The sequence below is a fragment of the Buteo buteo genome, chromosome 11 (genome assembly GCF_964188355.1).
Source record: "Buteo buteo chromosome 11, bButBut1.hap1.1, whole genome shotgun sequence".
NCBI lineage: Eukaryota > Metazoa > Chordata > Aves > Accipitriformes > Accipitridae > Buteo > Buteo buteo.
Genome location: NC_134181.1, coordinates 42,406,293 through 42,431,698, shown reverse-complemented (window position 1 = coordinate 42,431,698; position 25,406 = coordinate 42,406,293). Strand labels below are relative to the sequence as shown.

General features: G+C 48.8%; 2 protein-coding genes across 2 annotated transcripts in view; both read left to right on the top strand.

Moving 5' to 3' along the window:
• Positions 1-5,189, top strand: part of NOS1 (nitric oxide synthase 1) — a 40,464-nt gene extending 35,275 nt beyond the window's left edge. Inside the window, exons 23-28 of the mRNA XM_075039649.1 lie at positions 710-797; positions 1,094-1,215; positions 1,789-1,937; positions 2,554-2,748; positions 3,726-3,844; positions 4,846-5,189. Coding sequence (XP_074895750.1) covers positions 710-797; positions 1,094-1,215; positions 1,789-1,937; positions 2,554-2,748; positions 3,726-3,844; positions 4,846-4,861 — 689 coding nt within the window. The 3' untranslated portion in view covers positions 4,862-5,189. The remainder of the gene's footprint in view (positions 1-709; positions 798-1,093; positions 1,216-1,788; positions 1,938-2,553; positions 2,749-3,725; positions 3,845-4,845) is intronic.
• An 8,882-nt stretch (positions 5,190-14,071) lies between these two features.
• Positions 14,072-25,406, top strand: part of FBXO21 (F-box protein 21) — a 20,088-nt gene continuing 8,753 nt past the window's right edge. The window contains exons 1-7 of the mRNA XM_075041847.1: positions 14,072-14,342; positions 17,194-17,329; positions 19,040-19,134; positions 21,254-21,375; positions 23,213-23,359; positions 24,221-24,354; positions 24,603-24,739. Coding sequence (XP_074897948.1) covers positions 14,107-14,342; positions 17,194-17,329; positions 19,040-19,134; positions 21,254-21,375; positions 23,213-23,359; positions 24,221-24,354; positions 24,603-24,739 — 1,007 coding nt within the window. The 5' untranslated portion in view covers positions 14,072-14,106. The remainder of the gene's footprint in view (positions 14,343-17,193; positions 17,330-19,039; positions 19,135-21,253; positions 21,376-23,212; positions 23,360-24,220; positions 24,355-24,602; positions 24,740-25,406) is intronic.

Here is a 25,406-nt window from a genome sequence, read left to right as displayed (position 1 = left end):
TGGTGTGGAGAGCAGGGAAAAAGCATTAGCACATGGGCAGCACCACAAGGTCTTTGGCAGACAGATGTTGTTTTAAAGCCTTTCTACCTGCTGCAGTGACTAGATTCCTTCAGCCCATGACACTGCTGTCCCATGTTATAGAGAATGTCCATCGATCAAAGGGCAGTGTATTGCAGAGATGCCAGATCTGGGTCAGGTACCAGCCGTGGCGGCTCCAAGATCCATGTAAGATCATCACACTAAAATCCACATTGCCACAACTAGCCAAATTTCTGTACCTGTGCAAGCACTGAGGTGTCCAAGCAGCCCTGGTCATGGTGTAGATGGACACAGCCCCGTCGCCCCTGCAGCAGGCAGGACACAGGGGAAGACACTGGCCGTTCATCTGGAGCTGCCATGGAGAGCTTGTGTCTGGAAGCACCATAGCATGATGCTGCTTCTCCCAAAAAGGACCAAAGAGAAGTTGGGTGCTTCCTAAGTATTGTGGAAGTCCAGCTATCCCAGGGCTGGGTCCTGGGTGAACTTGGGTAGCTCCACAGGGGGATTCAAGTGCCAAACTTCTGCCAAGTTCGTGGGGGATGAATGCAGAGATACTAAAGTTTTCAGTGAGGTGTGTATGTGGGAAATAGCAGGGCGGGTTTCAGACAGGAAAGCAGCTGGAGTAGTTGACTGGTGTGCCAAGTACAGTCCTCCTTTTCTCCCCTCCTAGATGGAGAAGGACCAATCCACCATGGAGTTTGCTCCTCTTGGCTCAATCGGATACAGACCGATGAAGTAGTGCCCTGTTTTGTAAGAGGGTAAGTGGTCCACACAAGGCAAAGGGTGAAAAAGATGGGGTGAGCCCCCTTGCAGGATGAGCTCTTTGCCCTCAATTCTTCTTTGCAAAGCACTAAGGGCACAGAGAAAACCAGGCTGGATTTGTGAGCAAATGAGTCCCTCTTGGGTGCAGTTCTTCTGCACTAAAATGTCGCTTTCTGGGATTTCACCTCGTTTTCTACCCCTCCCTCTCTGGGTGGTGTCTCAGCTTGCTGTGGGCAGAGGCGAGGGAGGGAGCATCCTACTTGGGTTTAACTGGTGTCTTCCATGTGTGCAGCGCGCCTGGGTTCCACCTCCCCCAGGATCCCCAGGTGCCCTGTATCCTCATCGGCCCCGGCACCGGCATCGCCCCTTTCCGGAGCTTCTGGCAGCAGCGGCTTTTTGAAATTCAGCACAAAGGTGGGATGACGCTTGTTCCTCCTGTTTCTCATCTCAAGCAGTGCTCAGGAACCCTGGGCTGGTGGCGTGGGGATGGGGCTCCAGTCTCCTGCCTGGGCTGCCCCAGCACAGGCAAAGGGCTTCTTGAAGCAGCGGCTGTCCCAAGTGCAAATTTGGAGGCCAGCCCAAACTCCCCAAAACAAACGCCATGAAAATCCTGCTGTAAAACTTTGTGAGTTTTTTATGGCGGTACTATAGTGCTGGCATTGGTTTTTAAAGGCCATTTATAATGCAGATTTATGTAAAATATACATTTTTCACTGATCATTTAGAGCATTTAGGAAAAAAAAGTTTAATATCTCCCCAAAACCTGGCACAAGCGCCCCTGCCATGTGACCCCAGGCCGTGCACTGGCTCAGGCAGTGCATTACCTCCTCCTTGCTGGTTTTTCCTCCCCCCCAGTTTGGCCAGGGAAGGCTCCTGGAAGTCTTCAGCAGCATGCTGGGGCTGCTGGCAGATCTGAAGGGAGGTGGCTTGCAGAAAGGGGGGTATCGGTGGTCCCTGGCCTAACTGCTTCCCCCATCTGTCCCCCAGGTCTGAAGCCTTGTCCTATGGTCCTGGTATTTGGCTGCCGGCAGTCCAAGATCGACCACATTTACAAAGAGGAGACGCTCTTTGCCAAAACCCAAGGTGTCTTCAGAGAGCTGTACACAGCCTACTCCCGGGAACCGGACAAACCAAAGGTGCGTGGCGGGCACTGCTCTGGTCCTGGTGCGCAGCTCCGGGCAGCCGTGGCCAGCCGGCACGGCGTGGAGGTGCTGGTTCCTTGGCACAGCCACAGCAGCTCATGCCCTGGGGTGGTCTGGGTGCATAAGTGTGCCCTTCCCAGCGCAGCCCCGTTCCCAGGGCGCATCCCCATCCCTGCACCAGCCTGAATGTGTGCCCACGTCGCTCACGCTTTGCCCTGGGGAGCTGCAGCCATCCTCACCAGGTGGGAGCAGATGGGGAGGGGAAAGGCACATCTTCCCAAGCAGGTGGGCAAGGAGGGATGTCACCCGGTGGCGTGGCCCAGAGCCAGCGCAAACGTCTGGTCCAAATTCCCACTGCCGCCTGAGCAGGCCTGGCAATGAGATATATGGTGAAGGTGTGAAAACGCAAGAGCAAAACGACGCTTTGGTGCTTTCCCCAACTCTTTTCTATCGTTGCGGGTAGCGCGAGGTACAGGCATGTTCCCCCAAAGACGCATTGCACTGCTGCCTTGAAGGCAGCTGGTGCACACAAAGCTGGCCGGAGCGTGCAGGTGGATGGGGCTGAGACGCTGTAGTTAATCTCAGCTCCCGCCTCCTCCTCCTCCCTCAGAAATACGTGCAGGACGTGTTACAGGAGCAGCTGGCCCAAACCGTGTTCAAAGCACTGAAGGAGCAAGGAGGCCACATCTACGTCTGCGGGGATGTCACCATGGCCGGGGACGTCCTCAAGACCGTTCAGCGCATCGTGAGGCAGCAGGGCCAGCTGTCGGTGGAGGAGGCAGGCGCTTTCATCAGCAAGCTGCGGGTGAGTAGCGTCCGCACCGCCAGACACCGTGCAAGCTCCTGCCACGGGCGCTGCACCTGGTGCCTCCTCCTGCAGAACCGGCAGCACCGAGGAGACGGGTGCTGGGGGGGGGATTGCAGCTCCCACCCACGCTGCCTGCACCCGGGCAAGGTCGGGAATGTGATCTTCCAAAGCTTTGGGTGTGCGGTGGAAGTCACCTTGCTTTGCAGGAGCTCTGCTCCGGGCTGCAACCCCTTCAGCCCACGCTGGACTCCTGCGATGAGCCTGCTGCTGTGCTGAGCCCTGGTACAAGCTCTTTTGGGCACCCGTGGTAGCCCAGGCAGGGCTTGCTCACCTTGCTTAGCCCCCTCTGTCCCTCCATCACTGCAGCAATCTAACAGGGCAGTTTGTGGGTCCCCCTCCCCAAATCTCCTCTGTCTGTGTGGATGATGCCCCTGGACCAACACGTTGCTGCAGATGTTGCAGGTGAAGCATAAATGAGCTCAGTTTGGGACACAGGCCAAATGACGGATGCTTGAACGGCTCTGCTTCTGCCCAGGAGGATAACTCGGCCCGATTCCTATGGGACTGCCCCTTCTGCACCATATCCCCACACTCCATCCAGGACCTGAGGGAGCCCAGAGACATATTTGTAGCTGGTTTGCAAGCAAAAGCTCCCATACATGGGCTGGCCTGGGGCTGCTTCTCCCCCTGACAGCCAGGCAGTCCCTGGGTTGGCAGCAGTTGACAAGGTCTAATGCACCAAGCAGCTCCGCCACTGCCCCACGGTGTGACCTTGGGAAGGTCATTTCACCTCCGTGCCTGTTCCTGCCCCTCTGCGCTGCTTGCCCTACCAGCTCTCGTGACAGGCCCCCGAATATTTGCTGTGTGTTTGGCACCTACCCACAACACGAGAGCTTTCTGGTGCTGCAGCAACACCAACTGTTTGTAAATACTCTTTTTTTTCCCCACTGCCCCTCTCCCAACCTCTGTTTCAGGATGACAGCCGGTACCATGAGGATATTTTTGGAGTCACCCTGCGTACGTACGAGGTGACTAACCGCCTTAGATCTGAGTCTATTGCATTCATTGAGGAGAGCAAAAAAGATACGGATGAGTGAGTTGACATGTTTATTTTAACCCCTGCAATTGTCTCCCAAGCGCGTGGGCTGCGGGATGGGGAAGGGAGCTTTTACTTTGGCACACATGTGGTCCTTCTTAGCAGAGGCTGAAGAAAAGGCATTTGATTTTTGCACTGGAAGGAGAGGCTGCTGCCTGGCAGTCTCTCTGAAATAGCTGTCACCTCACTAGGACAAATCCCCCCTGGCCTTCCCAGCTTATTGCACCCGCCATACCAATGTGCTCAGACCTGACAGTCCTATCCAAATGGTGATGCAAAGCAAAAGAGCCCTGCCCGCTGCCTGCCTCTGCTCCCCTGCCAGCAAGCTGGCGGACGACAGAATGGAAGGTTTGCAGGACCGGTGGCGAGGGGTGGCTCTCCCCAGCTCCAGTGCTGGCTGGGGGGGGGGCCTGGCTGGCTCCAGGGGTGCAGGCAGCAGGTACCCACGGTTGGAGAGGTCTCCAGGCTGCTGCATGCCTGGTTAGGAAAGATCTGGAGACTTTTCTTTCCACTGTCGTAAAAACCAAAACAAGTAAAAAACCTTGACATTTACTATGTTTGTTTCAGCTCTGTCATGTCCTGCCATTTGCTCAGCGCTGTTGTGGTGGGATTTTCCCTGGCTGAGCAGGATTATTTAGGATAAAGGATGGGCAGCTGCCTGGATCTTGCTCCTTGCCCTGGTCCTCGGTAGCCTGGGGTGCAATCCTTTCCCTGCACTCCTGGCTGTGCCAGGTAGCGCCCTGCTGACCCAGAGTGGGTTTCCCAACCTCCCTGAGGTTTGGTAGGAATTTTTCTCCAACGCAGCACATACTCTGGGGTCTGCACTGTATACAGAGTGCCTCAGTTTCCCATCTCTAGGTAGGGATAAGGGTTACTTACCTGCCCACCTCACCCAGCTGCAAAGGGCTCTGTAAATTCCTTTCTACAACATGGTCAGGGTGCTCAGATGCTCCTCACTGCTCCCTCTAAGGTCAGCCTTTCTCCCCTTTCCCTTGCAGGGTTTTCTGCTCCTAACTGGACCCTTCGCCCCAAGGGGATGCCAAACCAGTCCCAGCACCTGCTGCCCCCTCCAGCCGGAGGGCACTGGGTTTTGTATTTCACGGACACGGTGGCTCCTTTTCTGCGGGGAACTGCCCATGGAAAGCGCTCTGTCTCTCGTCCTGTTGTTGTGTCCTGATGATGATGATGATGATTTTTATTTCCTTTTCTTCCTCTTTCTCTTGCTCTTGTCCTGTGGCCGTTTCTTTTCACCCCCTTTCCCTTCCCTGGATTTCCCCACTGAAGTACGATGGCTTTATAACCTGCAGTGGCTCTTAACAGAACTTCACATTTCTCCTTCTCTCATGAGGGCATTTTGCAGCTGCATGAAATCACCACCTTCGTGATCATCTGCGTTTTTGGTGTTTTGGGGGAGAGCAGAGGTGGCAGGGGCTGGGCAATGGCTAGGTCTTGTTGCTTGACCAGAGCTGGGGTTTGTTCCCCCCAGGCTCCCCCCTTCCCCAGCTCCGGGCTTGGCTGAATCCTTGCATTTTCATGGCTTTCCTTTGGACTTGTACAGACCTGGGCATATGCCCGAGGCTGGGGGCAGATGATGTGCAATGCCCTCCTGCCTATGAACTTTGTTCATCCCCAAGCAGCCTGGGTACAAATGTGTCTGTTTTGATCCAAAGGGTGGGGATGGCTCTGATTCACATGTCATGATTTCTCCTAAGTGGACTCTGTGCTATGTTTGCCTCCTTCTCTGCTCCCTGTTCCCCATGAGCCTCTCCTTTTGCTCAGTCCCCACTTTTGCTGGCATGAAAGGCCTCCCACAGAGGAGCAAGCACTGAACACGCAGGCTGATGTGTATGCTAGGGAAAAACTCACGGCAATGGCTGCTGCTGGGCCAGGCTGTCCTCCAGAAGGCTTTACAGGAGATATGTGATCTGCACCCATGATGCTTGTGGGAGAGATTGAGGGACCGGCTGCATCCCAGAGCTTTGCATGCTGTGAACGTGTGAACCCTCTCCCAGGTGAGACTGGAAGCGGCTACAAGGATGGGAGAGAAGCGGCTCCAACCCCACCTGCAAGAGGCACCTCCTGGTAACAAAGCCTATTTGGAAGGCAGAACTTGGAGGGTAACAGAAGCTCCTGGTCCTTGGTGAGGATGTGTCGACCGAGGACTCTTGAAAGCCCAGAGAGCATCAACTCCACCTTAGCGCGGTCTCATGAGCAGTTCTGGGACAGCAAACCCCAGCCACTTCCACAACTTCGGGAGCAGAAAGTGCAGCACAGAGTGACCTGCCTGCCAAGAGAAATACATGTGGCATCTCGGTGGCAAGCCAGTCCCCTCTGTAGGCTCTGCACCACCTGCCAGCGGCACGAGCTGTCTCTGCCGGGACATCTCATGTGAGAAGGGAGGTGAGATCGGCTGCAAAGATGCTGCGTGATTCTGGCCTCTGACACGCTCACACCTCAGCCCTGCTGCAAAAATCTGGCCCCAAAAGCAATCTGTTAACACGATCACAGAAAGGTATCAGTCCCTTTAAAAGAGAAAAGCTGTCTGCAAGGTAAAGCATGCGTGACCTTGTGTGTCCTTCTTCCTTCTCCTCCCTTCCTCACCCTGAAGAAGGTTTGTCCTCCCTCATTGCCAGGACAAGGACAGCGGGGCACGGTTGCAGCTCTTGCTGGAGGCAGGAATATGGGGTTGACATTTTGAGCTGGTAGATGCTGGTCCTTTCCTCCTGCCCCTGCTCTGCTGTGCATTGATGCTTGTATGGAGCAAAGCACCAAAACCGGCGACAGCAGAGGGTTTGTGCAAGAGCTGCGACGGTGAGCTTGCTTTCAGAGGGCTAAGGTTAGCTGCCCCACGCCAAGGTCAGAACAAAAAGAGCTGCAAGAGGTTTGCTGTTCTCCCAGCCCATGGTTCAAGCCGTGCGGGGTCCCCTGGCCCCAAGCTGTGCAGTTATTCCCACCCTCAGCCAGGACCTCCTGCCCTTTCCTGCTGCTTGGCTGGCCGCCTCTCCAACTGCTGTGACCATCTTCTGCAGCTTTGACTCCCTGAATGCTTGAAGCGGCTCCAGCTCAAAACCCAAGAGCAAAAGGCCTCCAGGCACTGGGAGAATTTGAGATCCAGGTCTCAAGTTTTGCTGGTCCCACCAGAGCATCTAGCGTGGCGTAAAATGCGAAGGAATGCTGCCACGGTGTGGCCAGAGCCGAGCTCGCTGGGCTGGCAGGGCAGTCGGAGCAGGGTTTGGAGCCAGGTACAAGGCCAGGTTTGTGTCACTGCCTGGGGACTTTGTGACCTGAAGGTGAAAGCAGGACAGGGCAGGAAAAAGGGAAGCCCATGGTCCACCTCTGTGGGTTGTGCCCTAATCCCAGGGCAGGCAGTGGAATGGGGGAGCTGGGTCCCTTAGCTGCTGGGATGGGTGAATTTGGGCAGAGGTCCTGTCTGTGGGAGACAACTCCCTGGCCCTACAGCAAGCCTGGCCCTAACCCCCAATCCTATGGCTGCAGAAACAGAGCTAAAGAAAAAAAAAACAAACTCATCCCCTTCTTCTGGGAAATTTCATTCTGGCTCTAGACTTTGTGCTCTGGTCTTCCTTTTAGTAGAAGGAGCGATGCAACCTGAAGAGGAGGTAGTGCCCAAAGAAATGCCCTTGTCTTCATCCTCTTTCCAGTTCATCCTGTGTGGCTGGCAATTAGTTTTCTCCTGTCCTGCCTTCTGCCTGTATCGCTACAACATCTCCCATCTGGAAGTCAAATTGCTGCTGGAGTCTGTGTCTGAGATGAATTGGCTTGCTTTTCCTGCACCCCAAAGCTTGCCACCTCCATCTCCCCCTTCCACCTGAGCTGCCAGTGAAAACAGCGGGGAAGCGCAGCGGAGAAGGGAACGGGGCTGTGCCTTGCCTTCGGTGGGATCTCCAAAGCGGTCTGTGTCAGGCAGACAGCCAAAGCCGTCTCAAGTTCAACAGGCGTCGGGTAGGTGAGTCCTTCAGAGCCCTTTGGGAGGGAAATGCTGGTTTGAGGCCAGCCTCCCTGTCTGGCCCTGGAGAAGAAACACCGTCCCTGCCGTGAAGGTCCACAAAGTTAATATGTCCCCCAGGGCTCTGAGCTGCCTCTCTGCTCCCTCTGCCTGAGTAGGACCATTCGCTCCTCACAAGCCGCACCACTGGGAATTTTGATTCATTGGTTTTTGTTACGTCAGCCTCAGACATCTTAACTTATCCTTCATCCCCCTCACCTGCAGGGGCTTCGCACTCCCCTCGAGCTTAATTTTCTCCCACAGTGAAGGGGGAAATAAACTTGTGGATCTGCTTTATCATTCCACAAATGCAGCTCTTCCATCAGTTGTCTAGACTCTGCTCATCTCGGTGTGACATTTCTGATGCGTGGGTGTAGCCACAATATCTCCGGCATGCATAAACGGCAGAGAGCGAGGTGGGGTTTGCCACAGACCGGTGCCATGAGCTGCTTCGGGGTGTCACGCATGGATGGGTTGTGCCTCTTGGGCACTCGGTTCACACATCTATCGCCTCCGGGTACCTGCTGCCCATCCAGGCTCCTGCACAGCCCCACGCGGCTCCCACGGCGAGGGGATACTGGACCTGATGGACACCCAACCTGATCCAGTGTCCCAGTCCCTCTTCTGGAGGATGTCCACGATCACTACTGCCCGTTTTGAGCAGCTCCGCTCCTTTTCACTCCCCAGGTATTAAACATACAGAGGCTCTTCTCTAAACAGGAGATTTGATTTACAAGACACCATGAAGTGTTTTTTTTTCACAAAGGTTTTAATCCATAGGTCTTTCAAACATCCACAGAAAGTTATTATATGAACTTGAAAACTCACGGGAAATGGTTCTCTGTTTTCCCAACCTGCTGTGTCCACTAGCAGGGAAAAATAAGTTGTTCATTCAGTGCAAGGGTATCTACTGTCTGTGCTGTTGATGACTTCAGAGGTTTCATCTCCCCAGAAGGACTGCCTGGGAGTTTGTTGTTCTTCTATTTATGAGAGACAGCGGGGAAAAAATGAGATTTCTCTCATCAGGAGTAGACTCACGAAGATGAAACCTCCACGATTGTTGCTGGGTAGGCCTGAGCTCGTTGCACTGGAGGAACCAAGCCAGTCACATCCATACTGGCCAGAGAAATGGGGTTTGAGTTTGGGCTGTCCACACTCCCTGTCCCTGTCCTGTGCCTATGCGTCCCCAGGGGCAAGCAGGGGACTCTGGCTCACACTGCTCTGGGTGTGAACAACGTGTCCGTGCGCAACCGGCAAACTTGCAGTTGCGTCCTGAGCAAAAGCGATTGCACCTACGCAGAAGAGGAGATGGGAAGAGACAGGAGCTGCATGAACCTGTGTCCAGCCTAACTGTGATTGCTCCGTTAGTTCCTTTAGTGTTAGTACGCGATGCCTCTCACCCCGTCCCAGGCTGCAACCCAGGCTCCCTCTACCACTTCCCTCTGGAGATCCCTCCTTTCTCCTTCTCAGCCCTGTTTGCCCAGCCAAAAGGTGCAGCGAGCTGCTCGGCAAGGGCAGGTCCTGGGAATGGCAATGGACTTACAGTGCCTTGTGCTGGGAAGAGACTATTGCACCGGGGTTGCCCTCCCGTTCCTGCTCTCTCCGGAGATGCTCCTAGTACACAGAGACTGGGGGCTCAGGGGAACAGGTGACTTCATTTTACAAGTGAAATTCTTGGTGGGCAAATTGCCCCTAGGATAACTGAGAGCAAACTTACAGCCCTGCTCAGCTGTGCCGTGCAATTAGTCTCCCAGTGATGGGGTTTTATAGGGGTATGGAGGTGGTGCAAGGTTAGAATGTGGGTGCAAACTGGACACCACCTTCTGCAAGCACCACAGGTCTGCAAATACCTACCACATCCACAGAGACCGTGTTTTTATTAAGCTGGGGGCAGGGGGGAGAGGGTGTTTGTGCTTGAAGTCTCGTGGACTTGCACCAAGCCCAAGCCAAAGCTGCTGCCTCCCGACTTATGACCACTGAAGCCATTACAGTCCTCTGATTCATACCTGTGGGGAAGCTGCAGTGAGTTCCCAGCATTTTTTTGGAAGGAGAATTTTATGCTCAAAACTAAATTTTGTTCCTGCTTTCACTGGGGACCCGTTCTCAGCTTCAGAATTGCTCTGATAACTTTGCAATTGCTTTGATAGCTCCAGAGAGGAGCGCAGTCCCTTTACAGAACAGATGGAGACACATTTTCAGGACCATTCAACTTTGCTGTAACTCTGTCTTTGTTATGACAATTTCTTCTGCTATAACAGGAGGAGCAAAATTTGGCCAGTGATGAATGCTCTTGAAAACCGTATTCCTGAACTTGGAAAAAATTAGTCTAGAATCCAAGTCCTCCCAGACACAAAATGCCTTCCACACCCACCGGCTTCAGTGGCATTGGGGATTTCAGCAGCTTGCAGGATCAGGCTTTCACAGCAGCAGCAGCAGCAGCAATTTCATGACGGCAGTATTTTTGCGTGTGTCAATCTGCACTTGCACTTGCCTGCAATGCATGACTCTAGTAATCCATTTGAAATCTACCCTCGACAGGGAGATCTGAGCTCTAGCTTCTTCCATATGGCCGTGTGTATTTAATAGGAAATCAGGGGAGTGGGAAAAAGCTCATGAGATTGCTGCTTTAAAGCACTTGGTTCCGGAAGGAAAACAGACCTCACCAGAGGTCAAAATTGGCTTGATTTTAGCATGGGTACAAGGGCAACTCATGAAATATTTAAGCACTGTAATGCAGATACACCTTTTTCCTGCTGTGCCAGGAATGAAGTAGACTAGAAACTCTTGGCCTCCACCCCTACAAATGTTTGGCTGTGATGAAAGTTTGAGCCATCAAAATCGCAGGAAAAAAAACCAGATTGTGAGTTCATAGCTGAGCAGTTGCAGCTTGTTTAGCAGTGAGAGCGTCTCACTGCGAGGGCTGCTGCTTTCCTGCCTTACTCATCCATGTACCTACCTGGCCAGATTTCAGGGAGGGAGGAGGGAGGAAGCACTTCAAAAGCAAGAAAATCCAACCTGGGAGCCTTGCCCTGAGAATCCCTCACTTAACAGGAGCCTACAGGCCAAGGCTTTGCAGCTACTCCTCATTACCACAGCGGGGAAGTGGGCAAGGCACCAGGGGCTTCTCTTGTATCCGCGGGCCAAACCTTGCAGAAGCTGTTCTGGGGCTGTGGAAGAGCAGGAGTGCGGAGCTGGGCTGCGGGTAGACCCCTGCACGGCCTGACTGCAGTGTTTGCATGCAGCTCTCTGTAGGGCTGGTTCAGAAACCTGCTCGTGAATAACACTGGGCAAAGTATTTTTCTTCCGGAGGCATTCTTAATACTTTAAAAATTTAAAGACTAAATACTGAAAAAAAATTTATCTAAAACAGCAATTGATTTGGGGCTTCTTTTTGTTGCTTTGTTTTCATGTGTTGGTTTTGGGTGGGGAAAGCAAACAAAAAGTATATCAAATTGTTTTGGATTAAATCAAATATACTGTTCCCACAACAATTTCTAATGGAGATTTAAAAATTTTCCAAGGGCGACAAAACTGCCTTAATATGTATTCAACTCCAAGAAGAGACATTAACACCACTTGCTTCTGAGCCTGCTTTTTTACTTTTCTCTCTGTGTGATTGTGGCATGGAATCATGTCTTAACAAAATACACTTTACAGTACTCAACAGGATGTCCAGAAACAGAAGACAGTGTTTCAGAATCTCCCCATGCCCAGCATTGAAGTGATGGCTTTGAAGCCAATGAAATTCAATGCAAAATTTCTGCTTTGCTAGAATTCTACAAAATAGGCAAATGTCCACAATTCCCAATGTTAAATGTGCTCTGCTGCCTTGAGATGCCTTCAAATAACCCTGGGATCTGTACGCTGAAAAGAGCTTGAGAATAGGCTCCCTGGTCTGCAGCAACATCCCCAGCTCTTCTAGAGTGTACACAATTCCCCAGGCAGTAGATGAACAGAGTAAGATGACTTTCAGCTAGGACTCATTGCTATTTAGATTGCATGTAGTTAGAAACACGAGTTCTGCCAGCCGCCCAGGGAATTTGATATTCAGTGCCAATTAATTTTTGTAATGGGAACAGGGATTTATTCCCTCGATTCCCTTAGGCACCTTTGAAAAGCGTAAGCCTCAAAGGTTGGTTTGGAATTTTTTTTTTCTGGTGGCCTTTTTCCTGAAAAGCAGTGGTGCCGAGATGAGAAAGGGGACCGGTCTGTGAAGGGTAGCAGCTTTGGGGCAGGCAACTCCCAAACTTCCCATTGCAGAGGTTTTCTAAACTTTCCAGGTGTGGGTAAATTCTGCTCTGCTAGATGGGACTCCAACCCCTCGCTGCTCTCTGGTCCTCCTGCTCCTTCCTCCCTCCCCTCAGCACCTCCTCATGTCACTGTGCCTTCATTTGGTTTATAAAATGATGCCATGATTTAAGACTGGCACATTGTCTTTACTCTCACTTTGCATCCCATAAGACAGCTATGTGTGGAGAGGGGCTTAGCTTATTTTGTAGCTTTTCGTGTGATCCTAAGGTAGGTTTCTTCTGAGGAGTAAAGGGGTGGGGATAGTGGGAGCAGGAATGAGCCGGTGTTATATTTGGTCATACCAGTGCTTTAAGCGGTCAGAAACATGTTTTTCCCCTACCTCTGAGCTCTCAATGCTGCTAAAATCTCTGCCATTCGTACAATGTACTCCAGCCCCCTCTCTCGGACTGACTCCGGCTCTGTTTGCAAGATATCCACATTGTTCTAAAGCATGCACCTCTTTCTGTATAGTTCCAATCTTCTGATTTTATGGAATACTTATGCCTGTTTGCATTACGGTCAAAATAAAAAAGTGAACTAAACTCTAGCAGACCTTGTTCTTCTCTTATAGCTTGAGTTTCAATGCTGAAAGGCCTCTCCTGATATCTTGGCCTTGCTCTGGTTCGCTACCTGTAATGCCGGAGCGCTATAAATAGGATGGTGGCGTCAATCAGCATTATCTATTGATCTGCAAGACAGGAACGCTTTCTTATAAGGCTGCTTGAGTCACAGCATTAACACGTTTCACATCATTTATAGCACGTCCACTGGGAAAATGCCACAGTCAAGCAAGGAGGGCTGTCTGCACATAATCCAGGGCAACTTTTAATGCTGGAGCCTCGGGAACGCAGCGGCAGTACTCCCAGGAGAACCCGAGAGACCTGGGCAAAAAGAATGGCTGCATGTGGCCAGGTGAATGAGCCAGAAGTACGGGCATGGCTTTTTACGTGGGAAGGTAGTGTGCTGTGGCAAGGGGGTAGTAATGTGCCTTTATTTAAACAGATCCCTTCTTAGGGCTCCCTGCAGAGCAGCAGGACACGGATGTGATCAGGGCAGAGCGATCCTAAGTTGTCTGCAAGAAGCAGGCGAGAGGACAAAAGGCATCCATGTTCAGGAGCGAAGGGCTGCTCCCCTGGCAGTGCCAGGCCGGCGTGAGGGGCACGTGCCATACACGGCGGCACTTTTACCTCAGGCTTTGCTGCAGTTACACCTCAGATGCAGCGGCAGCGTGACCTCGGAGACCACCACGGCGTGACCTCGGACACTGTGGTGGCGTTACCTCAGACATGGCAGCAGCGCGACCCCAGCCACGGCAGCGGTGCTGCCTCAGACATCGCCATGTCGTTGCCCCAGATGCTGCGGCAGACACCTCGGTGTCACCTCGCACACCGTGCTGGTGTCACCTCCGTCCCCACCGGGGTGCTGCCACAGACGTGGCGGCAACATCACCTCAGGTGCTGCCTCAGACATGGCGGCAGCATCACCTCAGGTGCTGCCACAGACATGGCGGCAGCATCACCTCAGCCAGCCTTTCAGCTCGGCCCTGCCAGGCCCTGTTAGCCCGGGGAAGACGGGCACAAACCACTTGCATCCACCTGGCTCCCTGCAGCCCGCCTCGCCGTTTGGAGGGTCGGGGGGGGGGTCCCCAGGCCCGCGTCCCCACCGACCCTGGGTGCTGACACCTCCCGTCGGCGGACAGGCACTTTGCAGACGCTCCCTAGCCCCCGCCGCTGCCCTTGACCCGGAGAGGCGGCGCGCCGTTCTGCGCCGCGGCACTTGGCAGACGCTCCCTAGCGCCTATAAAGGGAAGGCGGAGCACCACGCCGCGCCGCTCCGCTCCGCCAGGCGGCCGCACTTGGCAGACGCTCCCCGGGCCGTTCCTCCGCCTTCGTTCTGCGCCGGAAGCGGGAGACGCTCCCTAACCCCTCCCTCCGGGGGAAGGGGGTCGCCCAGGTAAACATCCAAGATGGCGGCGGCGGCGGAGAGCCAGGGCCCGGCGGCGGGCGGGCCGCGGGGCGCGGCGGAGGCCGAGGCCGACGGGACGATGGGCCTGACGGACCTGCCGGGCGAGTTGCTGGAGCTGATCCTCTGCTGCGACGTGCTGGGAGCCGCCGACATCGGGCGGGTGTCGTGCACCTGCCGCCGGCTGCGTGAGGCGTGCCAGCCCCGCGGCAAGGTGTGGCGGGAACGCTTTCGCCTCAGGTGGGCACGGCACGGCCCGGCCCGGCACGGCACGGCCTGGTCTGCCGGGGAGCGGGGCTGCGCTGGCTGGATGCGGCTTGGCGAGGGAGGGCGAGGGCTGCCCGGGGCCGGGGGGGGAGGCCCTGTCAGCGCAGGCCGGGCCCCGGCCTGAGGGGGTTCGGCTGGCAGCGGGGACGGTGGGACCGGGAGGGCCTGGGTGCTCCTGGGGAGGTGGAAGTGCCCCCCCTCCATCCCATCCCATCCCATCCCATCCCATCCCATCCCTGTCTGTCTTCTGTTCCCGGCTCCTCGAGGTGCATGCTGAACCCCTCGTGGGTTGGACGAGCTCTGCAGCTCTCTGCTGTGTGTCTGACAGCTGGAAATGTGGGTGTCCTTCCCGAGCAGGGATGGCGGGGACTGTTGCGAGGCTGCTTCCCCTCCTAAATCCCAGGGCGTGCGACCAGGCTGAGCCTGCCGCTTGGAGGAGATCCGTCTTTGCAGGCCCTTGCTTGGGGGGGATTTGTCTTTGCAGCCCCTTCCACAGCCGGGCACTTGGATTACTTGCAGTCCCCAGATCCAGCCTGGGGTCTGGCAGCGGTAGGGACATAGGCCCACATGGGGTTATCCATTGGCCTCCCTGGTCCCGCTGGCAGCTTCCAAAACAACCACCGAGACTTGTCTTGTTGTAGGGCTAATGCCTTACAGCAAAGAGAGCTGTTTCTTTGTAGTGCTTTTGGGAGAGCTGTTTTCAGAGAAACCAAAATCCTTTGCATTGACTTTTGCTGCTTGTGAGTTTAGTTTCCCCCCAAGGCTGTCACAAGGTACCTGATGAGGGCGTAGCTGTGTTGTAATCGGGGAAACTGTTAACACTTTAGCTGGGAATAAAGCGTGAGTGTTTTATCGCTTATGCTGCGCTGGTTTCAGCAGTTCTAGAAACAACACTCCTTCACTGGGGCCGCTAACCTATCTAGAATGGGGCATGCTCATCTGCTACCTGGTTTCGTCTGGGTTTTGGCACAGCAAAAGTAGCAATATTGCTTTCTCTAATTGCCAGTTGGCTTCTAAAATTTAGCATGGCTTAAATGAGAGGGTTATTCCCTTTTCACGGGTGAAAAGGCTACTGAACAATTACAGCTTTCCCAATTCACTGAGCTATGGCTTGGGATGGCTGGCCAGATACTTTCACCAATTCAGTGGCCCTAATTTGTGAAGCAAATGTGAAAGTTTAAAAGTGGTTGAGATCCAACAGCTGAAATTGGATGTAGTAGGAGATTAGCACATGCTGCTGTCCTCCCTGTCTTTGATAATAGAACTTTTGGCAGGAGTTTGCACATTGACCTTGTCGTCCTGGCTGGATTCCATTGTGAGTAATTGCACTTTATCTTCCTAAAATTTTAATTGTAATTTCAACCCAAGAAATTATTGTCTCTCATCCTGAAATAAACAATTGTAATTGTTATTATGACATGGCTGCATTTCAGTGGTAGATGAATGGCTAGGGATCCATCAGGAGAGAGGTTGTTATGTAATGTGAAGTTATTTGGTTGGTCTTTGACTTTATTTTGTAATTGCAATTGCAGTGTAGTTTTATTATTAACTGGTAGTAAAATATCTTCCATGTGTGGACAGACATAACTGCATTTTGGTCAGTTGGTAATAATTTTTATACAGAAGTAGTACTTTAAACATTTGGCATTGTCGCTATTTAGAAAGGTAAAAATATAAAGATAGATAAAAGTATGTGTGTGTATATATATATAAAAAATACTATATGTGTATATATATATATATAACCTGAAAAGAACCTAAGGCAATCCATGTAGCTTAAGGAAAATGTTTTGTAAAAAACAGTAATAATGAACAGAATTTCAAAATGTGAAATAAAACCCCCTGTAAATTACAAGAGGCCTTTCTCTCAGCTTCCTTTCCCATGCTGTCCAAAATATTTCCATCTGTGCTGATTCTTCTTCATGTTTCATAAACAAATGATCATGGTATCTTCAGAACAGACATGGGTTTTGCTGCGCTGGCATGTATTTTATTGCACAGGGCTGTGTTGTTGCAGCATGTGCCCACTTCATTAGAAAAGGTGCTGCTGCTAATAGCTTCCAAAACGTTACCTGAAGTTAGGTTTTTAGGTGAACCTTGAAACACTTCTTAGTAAGCTGTGGAATATGTTTTAGCTTTTGGACTTTTAGACTCAGTAGTGCAGGTACAGCTTTCTTTTACATGAAAGGTGGGGGGGGGGGGTTAAATAATTCTTTCTTGTATTAAAAATGAACTGCAAAAGCATTTAGCTGTCACAATTTGACTTCAGAATTCTGTTTTCCTCTAGTAGACTTTGCCATCAGCAAGGGCAATAGAGGGAGCTCGGTTTTGTGCATCCTTTTAAGTAGTAGGGGGAACACAGGATAATGAATTCTCATTCTATTAGGTGACAAGTTAGCTTACATGTGATACATCTTCAGAATGGCAAACTTTTTTTTTTTATTATAAAACCCTGCCTCTCTTCTACTAATGTGATACCTATGTTTATCTTGAAAAGCTCTAGAGGAAATCTCAAAAGTTAGGATATTTAGATATTGAAATACCTGAAGTATGAACCTTTTGAAGGTTTTGTGTTGGCAGGCTTCAGGAGAGCTTATTTCTAAATAGCCATTAATATGCAGATGAAATCAGTTGGATCTATGCTTTGATGTTTGAGTCAGTCATTGAATTAATTTATACAATTACATTTAAAGTTGTACCGTGTCCTGGCAGTGTCTCAGCTCCTCAAGTCACGTGGTTACAGTAAACAACATTTTACAGTTCTGGAGGTTCTCAGTGATGTTGAAATACTAATGAAGCTGTTCACTTATATCTTGTTGTGTAGATGGCCATCGCTGCTGAAATACTATAGCCACACAGACAGTGTTAGCTGGCTTGAAGAATACAAAGCACGGCACAATGCTGGTCTAGAAGCCCGGAGAATTGTAGCTTCGTTCTCCAAAAGGTTCTTCTCAGAACATGTAAGTCGTCTTCTCTATGTATGTGCAACAAGTAGCCTAGCTACTTGTTCAGTACTTTTTATTAGTTTGTCTTTCCTCTTTCTTCACATCTTTTCAACTATGCAGTCAGAAGGTTTGTATATCCTTACTTTGTGTGAAAATGCTAGATCACCAGCCAAAAGGGGGGAGAGAGTTCAAAATCCAAAGGTGGGAACTGCAGGCTCCAAAGTGCACTTTGCATATCGCATTCAGCTATTGCTGCTGCAGCTTTAAAAACTCTTTGCTCATTGCTGCATGTTCAGACCTGGCTCTGGAAACTTCTGAAGGACTGATAGTTTATTGACACATACCACGGCCTATGAATTTATCTCACTGCAGACCTTATGCAAGGATGCATTCTGTGAGTTGTCAGAAGTCATTTGAAAACAGGACCAAGGCACAATAGGTTCACTGAATTGGAAAGTATATTATTTAAGTTCTTTACCTGGCCATGACACCAAGATGCTTTTGCATTCAGTGTGAAAAAGGTGAAGATGTAGTCTCTCAGAGAGACTTACCTGCATGTGGAGCAATAGTTATTTCATTGGCTGTTTGCTTAGTTGATGGCTGTGGGTTTTGGCTAGCTGTACCATTTGGGTCAACTTGAAATTCTGTGAAATAGGTATAAACACTGCCCGTAACTTTGGCTGAATTAAAAAGTTCACCCTTCTGTGGTTCCTTTGTGAATATGTTGTGGTCCAGTAGAGAATTCCCCTAAGATACAGGAGACCCATTTGAAATCCTCTGAGCTGATTTTAAGCAAAGGTTGGCGCCTGGGTTTTTACACCTGGAGAAAAAGGCCATGGGGCCAGTAGGGTGTTTGAAGATGCATATCTCTTAGCTGTTCTTTTTGAACACTTCCACAGTAGTTGCAGCAAATAGATATTTGACCATGGAGAGATAGGTGTCAGGGCATTAACTGGCAGCAGAGGCTCCTGGATTCCTACTGTTTTAATCACGTATGCAAAGAGCACTGAGAGCATATTCAGCAATACCCAAAGGCCTAATAATGAGGATCATCTCCTGTGGGGCTAGAAACTGCAGCTTGATTCCCTGCTGAGAATTGAGGGGAAGAGACTTTCAACCCAGTTCTGCTAGATCCTGCAGAGTGCCTGCTAAGATACTGTATGATGGGAATTGTTTTTTCCTTACTGTATTAGCCCATGCCCTATACTGAAAAGCTTGAAAGCAAATAGATTTCTTACAGTTCAACCAAAGTTTAAAAAAGAATTCTGGAAGAAGATAGCTCTTCTGAATAGAGATATGTAAGTGACTGTTTCAAAAAATGAAGGCTCCTGCTCCTTCATTCCTTCCCCCAGGACCAGTCTTCTACATGGGGGAGCATATGTAGAGGTTCAGTCAACCACAGACAAAAGTTGATTCCACCTTAAAATTACTTTCAGCTTGGGCCCAGCCTGCATAAGATCTGGTATGCTTCTGCTGGTCCATACACCCACTGTAGGAGCCCTGAATGCTGTAGTAGTTAGCTCAAATTGCTGTAGGGTGCTCTCAATGGATCCTTGTAGTAAATCCGTAAAGCAGAGACTGAGTATGTGGTGAGCTGGACGTTTTTAAGATCTTACATAAATTTTAAAAAAATAGAACAAAATTGGTTCTGAGATTTTTTATGAAATTATGTTCTTTTGGGAAGAATCTCTTGTGCTCTGCATAACTCATTGTCTGGTTTGACAGGTCCCCTGTGATGGATTCAGTGACATTGAGACTCTTGGGTGCCCAAGTCATTTTTTTGAGGATGAGCTGATGTGTATCCTTAACATGGAAGGAAGGTAAGAAAGAAAGGGGTTAGAAATGGAAGGGATTTTTCCCCTTTCACTGGTTAAAGGAGAACGGTACTGTGGTGGATGCCTGATCTCAGCTTCTGTCCTTTTGTCACTCTCATAAAACATCCCCAGGCTTACCAAGGCTGGGAAGTATTGCTGTGTGTTTAATTTCACAACAAATCTAATATTCCTGGAAGAAACCATGTAAACTATTCTACAAGAAGGAGATCCTCTGGCTTTGTGTTGCTCTTCGTTGCTTGTTTCCTTGCCAGTTCATGACATCTCTCGGGACATGTTCCGTGTACCCTCTTCTCTGCGGTAGTTTTGGCTTAAGGAGTTCCCATCCTCATGTTTGTTTTTTATTTAAACCTGGATCAGTTTGCTGAACTGATTTGCAGGATGAGGCCACAGCACTGGAGGGAAGCAGGAATACTCAATAAGGTTTGCCACCATGAATCCCTGTATCATGAAACTAGAGCTTTTTTTTTTTTTCCCCCTCTTCTTGTTGCTTTTCTTAGCCCTAGTAGGTTGGTACAATTTTTGTGCCCAAATAAGCAACTGAGTTTAATTCAGCCACTGCAAAATTTGCAGTTATGTAAAGTATCCAGACAGGTGAAATGCCAAGCAAGTGAATAAAACCTCTGGCTTGCATCTGCCTAGCTATTCTCGTCACCATGGTTAGCACTGAGCAAGATAAGTCACTGCTTTACTTGAAAGTTTCTCTGCAGGTAGCATATAAACCATGCTGACTTTGCTGTGATACAAAGCAGCGATAGATTGCTCTTAATGGAGTCTAATAGCCTTGATTAAAGAGACTGTTAGTAGAGCTTGAAAAAACGTTAACTGGAATGGCAATCATCTCATTTTTGCTTTTTCACTTCCATTTTATTACCTTCTCTATTTGAACTGGGACTAAACATCTCTTATTTGACAACTGGTTAAAAAGCTTTTGAGCCTTTGCACTGGCCAAATGCCTCCCCATAAAGCGGAATTGATGCTAATTACACCCTGATTAAGCTGTAGTCATTGCCATTCAGGAGCATTAGGCTAAATCATTTCCCTGGAAGATGTCCCAATAAAGCAGTTGTCCCTATTGAGCATCCCAATTTATTGGAAGAGGATAAAGTGTTATGATGTTTGATTGTTCTCCTGTCCAGTAGGATGGAGAAGGCTGATTTGGCCTGCAATCTGGAGGAGAGGCAATGTAAGCAGGGAAAGAGGTTTTTACTGAAGAAGGAAACTGGACTTCTTTTAAACACATGGCAAGAGCAGAGCCTGGGAATCAGCAGAATTCTCCCTTTGGGTTTTTTTGGGGGGCCAGGGCTTTGTGCCATTCCTAACTGTTTGGTGTAAAAGTGCTCAGTGAGGCACTGGGTAACCCATTGCTAAAGGCCAGGGCTTGCTTAGATGCATGTGATTTAAATACCTCTGAGCTGATCTGTTATATTTCAGGTGAACTCTTCAAACCTTACCTGAATAGTGACCAGCTCTCTTGCTGCTTCTTGGGCCCTCTGCCTTCACTTGTTAATTTAGAAAGTGAAGGGGCTCTACTATAAAAGCTGTAAGGTTTGGGTTTGTGTGATCTACAGACCAACTGTTGATCTGTTCCTGCCTTTTCAGAGCAACAGAGGTGTTTTTTCTCTGGGGATTTTTTTTTTCCTTTTGAATACTATTGGACCTACATTCATGTCCCTCATCAATTTATTTTTAATGGTGAGAGGATACTTTTAAGATTGATTCTGGAGGGATCCAGTCAGGCAGAGGGTACTGTTTTATGAGTAAAAAATAGTATTTTAATCAGATATTCCTGAGCTACTTTAATTAGGATCTGTGTTGTTTCCCATGATACTGTATCTTCTCAAAATTATATGCTGGTGATAGCATAAAAATCAGGGATGATAGCAGCAATGTTTTGCCAGTGTCTTATATTGTGGGTTTTGATGACAAATTTCCTTTTAACATTTACCTTTTTGGTTGACTCTTCAGTGATAGTGGTGTTCTCAGACTTGTTTAGAAAAGGAATAGTCTAAACTGTAAACCTATATTCACTGGAAAAGTTAAGTCAAATGCTCACCCTTAAAGTGTTTTTTTAGGGCAATACTATTCTTTGTATTCATATGTGCAGGAAAGGTCTCACCTGGAAGTACTATGCAAAGAAAATTCTATACTTCCTACGGCAACAGAATATATTAAAAAATCTGAAGGAGTATCTTCAACGCCCAACTGATCAGCAGTCATTTTTGGAGGGTAAGTCTTTGGCAGAAATCCCACGTAGAACACCTAATGACAGCTTTCTGTCATTGTTGTTTTACTTGGAAAGAGCCTTCCGTGCTTATATTTCAACTAGCCCTTGGACAATGACTCAGAATTAAATTTGGATTTTTAATGTACCTGAAATCCTTAAAATCTTGCCATGGTTGTGTAGTGTTGCATCAGAATGTCAGGATTACATTAGCTTCTGTCAGTGCTGTATGCTTGAATAATTGCCCATGGACAGATAAGCTGAAAAACAACGCAGAAAGTGTTAAAACACTTGCATTTGAATCTTGAACAGTGTATTGAGGAAATCAGCAGTAGCTCAGCATCCTAATTAGCTGACATTGCAGAAGCATTTTAACTGTGGCCCATGGGCTGAATATGGCCTAACAGACCAACTGATTTGATTTCGAGTCAGCTCCCTACTATCTCCTTTCCCAAGAGCTTCTCAGATCAGGGCAAGGAACAAGCTACGGGCAGCGGGAATTGTTGTTGCAGCACATAGCCTGTGCGCCGGCTGTGGCTTTCTCTTGAGAGCTGTCTTGACTGCTGGACCATTGAAGCTATGCAGTGTAGAGCTGGGGAACGGACAGAAGTCCAGTCACATTGTGGGAAGGCACATGCACCTGATATGAAGAAAGAAAAGGCTTTTCTGCAATTCATGTCCTCTCCCTGGTGGATTATTCTCTTCTTCAAGCTTCCTATAGAGAAGATAGTTTTCTGAATGGATCAAAAGCTGCCAATGTCTGTAGGAGAGTCCCTTACTCTTGGTATATACCTCAAAACTGTCATACGAAAGAGTCTTTTAACACCAAAGCTGGTTCTTGTTAGTGGCAATAGACTTTGGAAAAGTGACTGTGTTAGGGCAAGAAGGGAAAGCCAGAAGTGGCATTTTCTAGAAACAACTGAGACGGTTAATTACATGACCTAATCTTGTGGGTCACAAATACATGCATTTGTCTGCCATGGAGGTACTATTAGAGCACCAAGAGGTAGTCTTTTGTGAAGTTTCACTTGATCAGCATGGGAAACACTTTGAGTTGGGGAGGGCAGGGAGGAGACATGGCTTGGGGCCCTGCTGAAATCCTTGAATACAGGCCTGTCACGGATGTGCTAATAAAGAATTGTAGGAAGCTGGAAGAGGTATGATCCATGCAAAATTCTTGCAGGTGAATACAGTTGATTCCAAAGGTTGAACAATATGGAGGCTTTGGAAAGCGCTGTGGTGACAAGATGACAGGGAGAAGATTCTGGGAAAGGGCTATTTTTTTTTCCTGCAGAAGTTTGACAGAAGAGGCTTGGGCAGAAGGGAAATGAAAATTTTTTCTGTTATAGTGGGTTTCTGACATGAAGATGGAGAGCAGGCGTGGAAGAGAAAGATGAATGTAGCAGAAGAGGGAGCGATGAGGAAGAATGATAGTTATGGAGGATATGACAGGAAGAAATCAGAACTGAAGCAGAAGTGAAGTTGAGATTGTTTCAGGCTCTGAATAAAAAACGTTGTAAGTTGGGAGGATGCCAGGAGATGCAGTGTGACTGGAGAGCTGGCTGGTTAAGCCTGGTCTAGCAGCATATCTGCTCAATGTACAAATCTATTGCTTTCCCTTTCAAGGTGGTGGAGAGGGGAATACTGAATTTAATTGGTATTTATCATGTCAGCTTATTCTTTGCATTTTATGTGATAAATCCAATATATGACTGCAGATTTTAAAAGGAAAGCTCTCGTGTTCTGCTGCAATTGCTTGCTGCATGCCTGGAATTTAGAGTAGGTAAAACTAAGCAAAGAAAAAACTGAAGTCCTGTTTCTTATATAGTTTGTTTTTTCCAGGTGCTGTTTTAATTGATCAATACTGTAACCCGCTGTCAGACATCTGCTTAAAAAGTGTCCAGGCACAGGTGGATGATATCACAGATAAAGTGCGCAAAGTCCTGCGGACGAAAAATCCAAGGCACCCCAGCTTGGCTTCCAAGGCAGGTACTGTACAGAAACATATGCTTTACTGCAGAGCATTTCTGCAAGTCTAGATACAGGCAGACAAGGTGAAACAGCTGTTGAATTATTGCAGCTTAAAGAGCTGTTGTTCTTTATCCCCTGGCAAGCATATTCTGACATTTGCTTAAACCATCATTCAGGAAACAGCAGTTTGTTCAGCCACAGGGACTTGATAGCCCAGGGTTGTCAGTCCATCTGATGCTGTCTAAGCAAGAAGAATTGGGAGGGGAATTCTTCCTTCTTTTTTTTCCCATTTGTCCCTGAAGTCTTAAGTAGTCCTGACATCTGTACCAGAACTGTGGGACAGGGGATCGACCTCTTTTCTTATGCAAGTCTCAAAGTCAGCAGCAATAGAAAAGGTGTGTGCTTTAACATCTCCAAAGGTCAGGCAGCATCTTGCTTCTTGTTTTTTTAAGCACTATCTAATGTTTGCCATCTTTCAAAGAGAGAATGAGCAGTCTGCCTGTATCTGTGTATCTGGAGTGGCCAAGCTGTGACTCTCAAGCAGTGAAAGCACACTTCCCATGCCTGGGCAGTCTGACATGTCCAGCTGCAGTGCTGTGCTGGCACAGGGTGGTCAGGATCCAGTCCTCCAGCTGCAGAAGGAAGCGAGATACCACTGTTGCACAGCTGAGGTGCAGGGCAATCCACAGAGCCAGCCCACGTTGTGAGTGGAGTGCTAGGGCACTGCCACGGTCAACTCCAGCCTGTCTCTGGACAATCTGAATTGAGATGAGTCTCTTGTGTTCTCAGTTTGTATGAAGAATTTTGGTATAAGTTTTGTTGCATAAAGGTTAAGTACACTTGTTTTCTCAGTCTTCATTTCTTTGCATGTCTTTTTAGGAGAGGTCCTGATTCCAGAAGTGGAGCTTCAGCGGCAGGTGCTTGATGCTATGAATTGCGTCCTATATGAGCAGTTAAAATACAAAGGAAATGAGCTGGATTACTATAACTCCCTGAATTCATACATTCACCAGGTATGTGTATGGTAGGCAAAAACTAGGAGGCTGCAAGGCTTGAGACGTTCTGTTTGTGGTGGTTATTTGTCCGAATGTAGTCGGGCAAATAATTCTCTCTGAAGAACAATTTGCTGTAAAGTCAATAGGATGTCATCTTTTAGTATATATTCTGTCAAGTTGGTGTATTTTCATTTGTGAAGTCAAACCTTGGGAGTTTGTGTTTTTCTTGACATCCCACATGTTTTTATGCCATTTTTATCCCCCAGGTTTTGATCCGCAGGACAGGAATTCCCATCAGTTTGTCTGTGCTTTATTTAACAATTGCCAGGCAGTTGGGAGTCAAACTTGAACCGGTCAACTTCCCTAGCCATTTTCTACTACGATGGTGTCAAGGAAAAGAAGGGTAAGCGACCTGCTGAATTTTGAAGTTGTGTCCATAGAAATAAAAGCCAGAAAGCATTTACAACAGCTGCAGATCTATACCAGAATGTTTAATTATTTTCCATCTGTAATTATAACCTATACAGAGGAAAAGATCAGACCTCTAAAAAAGTTTTCCCAGAACTCATCTTTGCTGCTGCTGAAGGGTAACAGATTTCCTGAGTGTGAAATAATAGCAACCATGAGGTAATGTTTCTCTTACTTAAGAAAAGAAAAAAGGTGCTGATTTCACTTACCCTTTCATACAGAACAGTTGCTAGAGGCCACTGCTGTTGTTCTGTGCACTCACTTAAGCTCTGAGTCAGTGCAGAATACGTCTTTGACCAGATCATGATCAATTTACAGAAATGTGTATTTTGTGAATGACATCAGCAGTCGAATTCAGAGCGATGTCTATATGTACCCCTTTCAGCACTAGGCTTCAGATGCCATATGCATGGGCCCTGTTACACTTTCCAGTGCAGTGTCATGATATAATCTAGCAGTAGATAGAGCAAACTGAAAATATCTGAAGGAAAGAACTGGTATGATGGAGTGAAAAGTCCCCCTAGTTTCTCTGTCCTTTCCCTTATATGTTTATGTGAAAAAGAAGCTAGGAGGAGAGAGAAGATACCAGGTAATCTCTTTTT